This window comes from Petromyzon marinus, chromosome 10 (genome assembly GCF_048934315.1).
Source record: "Petromyzon marinus isolate PM22_M1 ecotype Great Lakes invasive population chromosome 10, UKy_Petmar_22M1.pri1.0, whole genome shotgun sequence".
NCBI classification, from domain to species: Eukaryota; Metazoa; Chordata; class Hyperoartia; order Petromyzontiformes; family Petromyzontidae; genus Petromyzon; species Petromyzon marinus.
Genome location: NC_133676.1, coordinates 18,486,181 through 18,495,164, shown reverse-complemented (window position 1 = coordinate 18,495,164; position 8,984 = coordinate 18,486,181). Strand labels below are relative to the sequence as shown.

The 8,984-nt window shown below is 44.7% G+C and overlaps 1 protein-coding gene across 1 annotated transcript; it reads left to right on the top strand.

Annotated features, from left to right (window-relative positions):
- Window positions 1-315: 315 nt before the first annotated feature.
- SETD9 (SET domain containing 9) lies at window positions 316-8,650 on the top strand. Its single transcript, XM_032950961.2, has 7 exons — window positions 316-448; window positions 2,198-2,292; window positions 3,248-3,394; window positions 3,931-4,054; window positions 7,379-7,494; window positions 7,745-7,850; window positions 8,043-8,650. The coding sequence occupies exons 1-7, from the start codon at window positions 381-383 to the stop codon at window positions 8,128-8,130; spliced, it is 744 nt and encodes a 247-aa protein (XP_032806852.1). The 5' UTR covers window positions 316-380; the 3' UTR covers window positions 8,131-8,650.
- Window positions 8,651-8,984: the final 334 nt, after the last annotated feature.

Here is an 8,984-nt window from a genome sequence, read left to right as displayed (position 1 = left end):
TCACACCACACTCAGCCTCACAACCTCACAGCCTCACACCACACTCAGCCTCACATCACACACAGCCTCACACCACACAGCCTCACACCGCACACAGCCTCACATCGCACACAGCCTCACACCACACTCAGCCTCACAGCCTCACACCACACTCAGCCTCACAACCTCAGCCTCACACCACACTCAGCCTCACAACCACACAGCCTCACAACCACACAGCCTCACACCACACTCAGCCTCACAACACACAGCCTCACACCACACTCAGCCTCACAACACACAGCCTCACACCACACTCAGCCTCACAACACACAGCCTCACAAATCATCGCGTCACGAGTCCTCTCTGCCCGTGAGCCCTGGCCCTGGACCGCCCTCGCCATGAAGTGGGGCAGCTACAAGTACCGATTCGTCCCTTGGATGTGGCTCAATATTCTCAAAAACCAGAGGCGAGTACCGCAAGCACCACAGCGCCATGGTGCTGAGAAGCGACTGAGCTCCGTAGGGTCGTACATGGCTGTAACACGACTTAACATGTGTAAACACGGCGGTAGGTCGCCTCCTTATCATGACTCCTCACTGTTCCCGTGAACGCGAGCCAAGTCGTCAGCTGCGGGATTCAGGATTTGCACCTTGATATCAAGTTAAAACTACGTTGTACTGTACAGTGTTTATTTTTAACTCATCTTCAACGTCACGGGCTCGTTATGTATCTCTTTATTAGGTGTCTCCATCCAAGTTAATAGAGACCCCATTCCAAGCGATATATTTTTTTCCCAAGCTATGCAGTGTGTGCTGTGGTATCATCATCATCACTGTATCGAGCTCACCAGTCCGCGCCATAGCCTTCTTGGCCACTCGCACCGCTGTCATTGTCCCTTGACCCGGACCTGAGCATTCCCATGGGGCGTCCTCGCAATTAATCTTCATGGCAACTCGGAACGCGCCGCCGCCGCCAGTGTTCGCTCACTCGCGCAGGGAGGAACCTTAGACGAGGAGCCTGTGCCAACATGTGTCCTAGCTCTGCGGGCATCACCATATTAAGGTTTTGTAGCCAATTAAGGAGTGTTAAGATGTGGGAGGAAACCGGAGCACCCGGAGAAACCCCACACGTGAGAGGGGCGAAACACTGTCCTATGAAGAGGGAATAGGTATGCAGTTCTCTACATATTGTTGCTGTTTGCCACCTCCTGGCGAGTCAGGGGTGATGGCTCCTTTGACGCCCACGGGAAGGGCGTTTTACAACATCTGTGTGCGATCCACCAACCCCCACTGCTACCTCCACAGTGCTGGATTACAGGCCACCTGCGCAGGCCACGTCCGACCTACAGAGCCACAATTTCTCCCACGTTCTCCATGACATGGGTTTGACTCGATGTGTTCTCACCCGCTTGTGACCAAGCACCTGATCCGGGATCACGTTTGGCTCCTGGTCCCAGCACCGTCGACTGCAGAGGTTCCAATCTCCCTGGACCCGCGGACCCCTGTCAACCCTAGAAGCATTTTCACGGACCTAAATGCACTGATGAGAAAGTGAATTGAAACTCTCAAGTTGCAGGATCTGCAGGAGTTCCGCGGACCACGTCTTCCAGTGGCTCACAGAGCACAAGCGGGGAGCAGTCGTGTTTATTATTCACAACGCTTGTTTCAAATTACCATATAAAAAATAAATGCAAATATAATATGCTTCCTTATATTTGTGTGTTTTTACGCATCTCATCCACACGGCCTTCTGGGAGTGCATATTTTCAGTATCAGTGTAATACAAGCAACACTTCATTTTCATGGGGAGAGACACATAATGGGGAGGCATATTGTCTGTTCATTAATTGTTACTTTTATTCTCCACAACGACGCTTCATACTTAGTTTATGCTAAAACGGAATCCTAAATGTAACACGTAGGCTTTCGCGGCCGATATCAATCATAATTGATAATTGATGCTGGCTGTAACTACCAGCGAAATGTCGCGACCAGTTGTTGCATGCGTGTGGACCGCTCCAACACACCGGCCGTGCTACTGAAGCAGTAATACACTGGGCACGTTCGATTCACGTGACAACTTTATTTAGTGACTGGGTCGGGTGGAGGAGGATTTACGACACATTTTACTGATACGATCTGACCCAAATTGTAATTGCAAATCGGCAATGAACCCTTGCTCTTTAGTAAACACGTGTGTGTGTGTGTGTGAACAGGACACTGCGTGTGGTGTGTGCACGCGGTGACGGGGAGCAGCTGGGCCATGGCGAGGTGGGAGCACAGCTGCTTTTACTTCTCCAAGCCCTGAATAGTACGTGCATAGTTCGTAATATACCTTTACTAGCTTGTTTGCCCGTCCTCAGACGGAAGCTGTAATATTTACGAAAAAATTGTCCAGAGTATAATTGTATATTGTGTAAATTTAATGGCGGTGAATCTTGCACAAAACTGTCATAAAACGCCTCACTTCATGTCACTGTAGCACTGTATATACTTCAATTTGTTCAAATTCACTGCTCTGATACTTTATTCTCGTCTGCTTTCGGTCGCTGGGGTTGAAAGAAATTTGAATTAGATACAATATCTGGGAAATCACCGAGAAATGTCTATTTTACCATAATGTAGAAGCATAAATTAGACTTACCTTTTGTCTCACGTGCTGAAGAAATAAATAAAGGCACCAAATCCACTTTGTTGCTGCGTATAATTATTTATTAGATTCACTTTAAATAAAGAAACGTAAAAATTAAAGCGAATTTGTGGAAAAAATTCTGCCCCACCTGCGCGAGTGTAAAATTCACCCGCTCATGAATATTAATGAGGGGGGGGCATGTGGAGTGACGTCACGCGCGTTACACAGACATTCTTGGCTCATAGTCGTACTTTACAGTACTCAATTTCATACAATTGTCGTTGTAAACATACCCCTTGTTTGCGCGAGTTGCTGGGGAGTGAGTCTCCGTGGTAAATTATGGTCAAGCAACGCCCATGACCGAATGGTGTGTAGGAGGCTTTCATTAAGCAGTGGATTGCCTAAGGGGTTTACTTTTATTTATTCGCACTATATTGCTATCGGATTGAGATCCAAACGAGGGGAAAAAGATGGAGTGTTTTTGGGACAAATATAATACCTAAAATGCAGCTCCCCATGCTTCTTGGCTTATGTTTCAGTTTTTGTTCCATTTTATTTGGAATTGTCTTGAATGATGTGAGCACTGTGTGCTGTGAGGAGTGAGTATAGTGGCGTGAGCACTCTGTGTTGTCAGAGGAACCAGGGAGGCCCGTGGAGGTGATGCGCGCCTCTCTGGGCTTTGCTGTCGAGCGCGCAGCGAGCTCCGTTCCCGGGGCAGGTACCGGAGTGTTCGTCACGGGAGGCGCCGTCCCCGCCCACGCCCTCGTCTGCCTCTATCCAGGTGCAAGGGCACTGCCGCAACAACTTTTACATTTTACAAAAAATGTTACGTCTTTTGTCCGAGCCATCTTTCGTTGCTGGAAATTTGTAAATATATTTTTGTTTGCGTGCTGTTTCAAATTTCTTCTGTAATGTGGGTGCATTTGCTCTAATTTCTACATGGTTGTTTTTGTATTGTTTGCTTCATTGTTGTGCGTTGTGTTATTTTGAGTTCTCAGCTGGTTACACGAAAATAAACGTACACTTCCCACGTTCAATAAATACAATTTTTCATCATAATTTAACAACTTCGAATATTCATCATTACACTTCCCATGTTATGTATGTCACTTTACCACTCCTTCAGTGGGATTTCAAAACCATTTCGACCTGTTCACTTCCATATCCGCTAACAGCTTAAGGTAGGATATATATCCCAAATGAATAGCTACAAAAGTCCTTTATAATTATGTTTGTTTCTCAGTATCATTTCATTTGGTTGAAAAATCCCATATTATTGAAGCCAAATGATGTGAAAATTGTCTCTGTGCATGACAGGCACAGTGTATCAGAAGTTTGAGCCGGTGCTGTTCCAGTCGCTGGGGAACCCATTTATGTTCTGCTGCCTGGACGGCGTGCTGGTGGATGGCCGTGACCGCGGCCTCTCCCGGATCGTCTACAGGTGTCCAGCTGGCCTGTGCACCAGCACGTGGCTAATCCTAGGCTGAAGTTCCATGGCGCCAATTCACAGTGCCACACGGGCCTACAAAGTGCCACCCTCTTAGGAGGGGTGGCGCACTTACCACTATTAAATACGGGTCATGTGAAGTTCACCATAACCAACAATGTATTATACTTCATAATAAAGGTTTTTGGGTTAGATCGCGTTATTTATAAATGTGTCGTAACCCTCCACCACCCGACACGGCCAATCAGCAAAAAAAGTGTCACGTTGACAAAAGACAAATAATTCACTACTTTAGCCCACCGGTGTGTTGAAGAGTGAATCCACAACATTTACAGTTTGAGTACGACGTTTCGCTGGTAAATGCATCCAGCATCATCGGGCAATTCGCCAGAATGGTAAAGCCCTCGCTTGCTCCCGGTTTTATATAGAGCAGCAGGGTGACGTCATCATTGAACTCATATCAGGTGCAGTGATTAGAGGCGGAGGGGGGGGTATTGTAATTATATAATCGATTAGTAATCAGTCAATGGTTATGATTAGTAATGAGTTGTAGATTAGTAATTAGTTGTAATGTGTGTTAGTGATTATATGCTATGTTAGTAATCCGTTAATTAGTATGTGTTTCCCCTATAAGGAATTGTAATGTGCATTCATATTCTTAGCTCCCTCGGCAAAGCCACGCCGAAGGGAAACAACAAAACAACAAACATATATTCTATTATTTTATTGCTTCCCCCCAACGCGTCTCTACCGAAAGAGCCAAGAACATGAATTACTGCAGTCACGAAAGCTTTAAATCAAAATGTAATGTGTATTATTTAATAATACGCTTCCAGGCTGCACTAAGCCTGTAGCTGTCAGAGCGATTAAAGTTATTCTTATTCCTCTCAATTTCAATGGATTCTCTAATTAGTCTTTGCCAGTAATAATTAGTTTTACACAACACTGCAACATTGTCAAAATCAATTGAGTTTGTCCTTGTTGACAACAAGGACAAAATAAATTGAGTGTCCTTGTTGTCAACAAGGAAACTCAATTGATTTTGACAATGTTGCAGTGTTGTGTAAAACTAATTATTACTGGCAAAGACTAATTAGAGAATCCATTGAAATTGAGAGGAATAAGAATAACTTTAATCGCTCTGACAGCTACAGGCTTAGTGCGGCCTGGAAGCGTATTATTAAATAATACACATTACATTTTGATTTAAAGCTTTCGTGACTGCAGTAATTCATGTTCTTGGCTCTTTAGGTAGAGTCGCGTTGGGGGGGAAGCAATAAAATAATAGAATATGTTTGTTGTTTTGTTGTTTCCCTTCGGCGTGGCTTTGCCGAGGGAGCTAAGAATATGAATGCACATTACAATTCCTTATAGGGGAAACACTAATTAACGGATTACTAACATAGCATATAATCACTAACACACATTACAACTAATTACTAATCTACAACTCATTACTAATCATAACCATTGACTGATTACTAATCGATTATATAATTACAATACCCCCCCCCCCCCCCGCCTCTAATCACTGCACCTGATATGAGTTAAATGATGACGTCACCCTGCTGCTCTATATAAAACCGGGAGCAAGTGAGGGCTTTACCATTCTGGCGAATTGCCCGATGATGCTGGATGTATTTACCAGCGAAACGTCGTACTCAAACTGTAAATGTTGTGGATTCACTCTTCAACACACCGGTGGGCTAAAGTAGTGAATTATTTGTCTTTTGTCAACGTGACACCTTTTTTGCTGATTGGCCGTGTCGGGTGGTGGAGGGTTACGACACATTTATAAATAACGCGATCTAACCCAAAAACCTTTATTATGAATATTGGTCGCGAAAGCCTATGTGTTAAACTGAATATATTATACTCTTTGCTTCTTTCGGCAAAGTCACGTAGATAGAACATAAAGAATAGATCACGACGTTTCGATCGCAACACAAGCAATCGTCTTCAAGTGAAAACATACAGCAGGCGGACTGCTGAGGCAGGAATAAATGTAGCGAGAGAGCTACTGCAGCCAAAGGTTATATAGGTTTGAGGTGGGTACAACTCAAGGGTAAGTGGGCGGGGCTAGAGATGGAATATGCAAGTAAATGTAAGCTAGCAGAGCTAGGCATACCTCAGCTAATTAGAGGGGGGAGGGGGGGGGGCTGCCTTAATGGGTGAGAGGGTGCGGGTGAAATTCAAAGAGGGAACAGGGTGAGAGAAAAAGATCAAACTTAGCAAACTTAGAAATGTAATGCAACTCAGAGTCGGCCAACACAACAGTTGACACTTTACCTGGTTGATCGACATCCTTCCAAAGATTGCTAAATTTGCATCCATCTTCTCGGTTGAATTCATGTCTGAGTTGTGTGGAAATCCTCCCCATAGAGGCGGTTCCATCTTGATTTTAAGATTTCGTAACTCAGGAATTCATACTCTTTGGTTCTTTCGGTAAAGTCACGTAGATAGAAAAATAAATAATAGATTACGACGTTTCGATCGCAACACAAGCAATCGTCTTCAGGCCGACTCTCTGAGTTGCATTACATTTCAAAGTTTGATCTTTTTCCTTTTTTTTCTCACCTTGTTCCCTCTGAATTTCACCCCCTCCCCCACTCTGATTATCCGAGGTATGCCTAACTCTGCGATCTTACATTTACTTGCAAATTCCATCTCTAGCCCTGCCCAGTTGTACCCACCTCAAACCTATATAACCTCTGGCTGCAGTAGCTCTCTCGCTACATTTCTTCCTGCCTCAGCAGTCCGCCTGCTGTATTTTTTCACCTGAAGATCGCTTGTGTTGCGATCGAAACGTCGTTATCTATTATTTATTTTTCTATCTACATTACTTTACCGAAAGAACCAAAAAGTATGAATTCCTGCAGTCACGAAAGCTTCAAATCAAGATTCAACAATATATTGGTTTCATAAATTATCATTACGTACTATTGTGTCTGTGGCTGTGTGGTGCTGTGTAACGGGAAGTGGAAGTGTAGCGGTTAGCGCATAGGGTTACAAATCTGGCGACCTGAGTTCGATTTCTGCTCACTGCCAACACCAGTGACGAGAAGCTGAACCAATCCTGGACCTCTCCTAGGTCGACGGGCGTGATGCTGGCCATACTAGTCCCTACTATGCTGTGCTGGCCTTCTTTCATAACTGCTCACGAACACAAATTGCCCCAACAGTAATTAAGGTGTTTGGGGGATCATTGTGTAATGCTGGGAGCTCGCTAACAGCACTTCCCCTAACGACATGTGTAGACTATATGGGGAATCTTTGTCCTTGTTTTGTAATGCTGGGTGTGTGTGGTGCTGTGTGTAGGTCTTGTAGTGGGCGGGACAGGCTGGGGCCACACGCCCTGAGTGATGTCACGTGGCTCACTCCCCAGCCTATAAATCCACTCAGCATTGGCCAGTACATCAACAACTGCTCAAATGGTATCTATTACAAGTGCCCCATACAGTTTACCAACCACGTACTTGGTTTTATTTAGAACAGCAATTTAGCAAGTAAACTATACGTCTTGCCTCGACATGATGGGGAGGCAAGGTCACATCCACTCAGACCTCTTGCACTGCCAGTCTTATATGTGCTGCCTATCTTATCTGTGCTGTCACATCTCTTCCATTGTCACTGGACTTTCATTTTAAAATCAGATTTGTGGTTGTTTTTGTTCACATCTGGCAGAAAAGGAAGCGAATGTGTGCTACCAGGAGTTTGATGTGCCTCCAGAATTTCCCTTGAACCTGCGCCGGTTCCTACCCAACGTGCCCTACAGCCACCACATAGAAAGGTAAATGCCTAATGACCAGACGTACCAGTGAGTACACGTCGCTAATTGCTAGGCAACACGTGCATGACGATTAACAAGTGTACGGCTGCTGTCTCTTGGACCTTTACACCCGTCTTGCAAGCCATCAAGGCCGGTAACTCGTGTGTCGTTTGCCAACTCTTACATGTCCTTGTCCTGTTGTTTTTTTTTCAGGCCTCTGCGTTGTGTAGTATTGGTGTCCCTACGAAAGATCCTTTCAGGAGAAGAACTTTTCTCCAACTACTACACCCTAGTTCAGTGAATACCCATAGTGATGCTCAGGTCGTTTATCTCACAACGTCCCACATCAGCGTCCTCCCAGGCTTAATGTTGGAAAGTGATAAGGAAAGGGGAGCCACATTTCCTTCAGGGCTGCGGGTACTAAACTACCCTTGAAAAGACGAGTAAATGAATAACTGCGGCTCAACACTTGACTGCACCAGTGGAAGAGAAGACAGTGGGACAAAGATACAAGTGGGATGTAAGATTAGAATCCAGATACTTTCTATTGCTCCACCATTGCTGGCCATGGACCCTTCCTGCATCAACACAAACGCTCTCTTCCGAGCTATAGAGTACGAGTCCTTGAAATATATTTGTTCAAAACAGCCGTAAAATTGTGCATGTTAATTTGTGTTGTCATACTTGTAAGTTCAAGGAACCTCATGAACTACATTATTTTAAACTTATTTTTAAGGGACAATGTACCCCTGAAACATGCATGCCGCCAAGTTTGAAAGTCCATGGCATTTGCAATACAATTTTTACTTTTCTGATGTAAACTTGTGTTTTGAATTACTTCACACGAGCCACTGAAGCCTACACGTTTTGTTAGGAAATGCCACATATCCACCCTGCTGATTTGGGGGATGCAATCCCATACATACATTTAAAATTATTACACATGCGTTTTGCACACGTAGAAGGGTATAATAACAGTTCGTCCATAATTTATCCATTTAAGTCTGCATCCACGAAGATTTGTAAGCCTGGTAACCTTGGGTGGTGACATGGCCCAGTGGTACTGTAAACATACGAGCAGCCTGCTTCAGTTGACATTGAAGATCCTTGGAGGTCATTCACAAGAATAGGCCATTGTGTACGAGCATCATTGTC

Excerpts from the sequence above, each read along its gene's own strand:
- SETD9 (XM_032950961.2), top strand. The coding sequence starts at position 381 with ATGAAGTGGGGCAGCTACAAGTACCGATTCGTCCCTTGGATGTGGCTC. Across the intron at positions 2,293-3,247 it reads ACTTCTCCAAGCCCTGAATA|AGGAACCAGGGAGGCCCGTG; the intron begins GTACGTGCATAG and ends CTGTGTTGTCAG. Across the intron at positions 4,055-7,378 it reads CTCTCCCGGATCGTCTACAG|GTCTTGTAGTGGGCGGGACA; the intron begins GTGTCCAGCTGG and ends TGCTGTGTGTAG.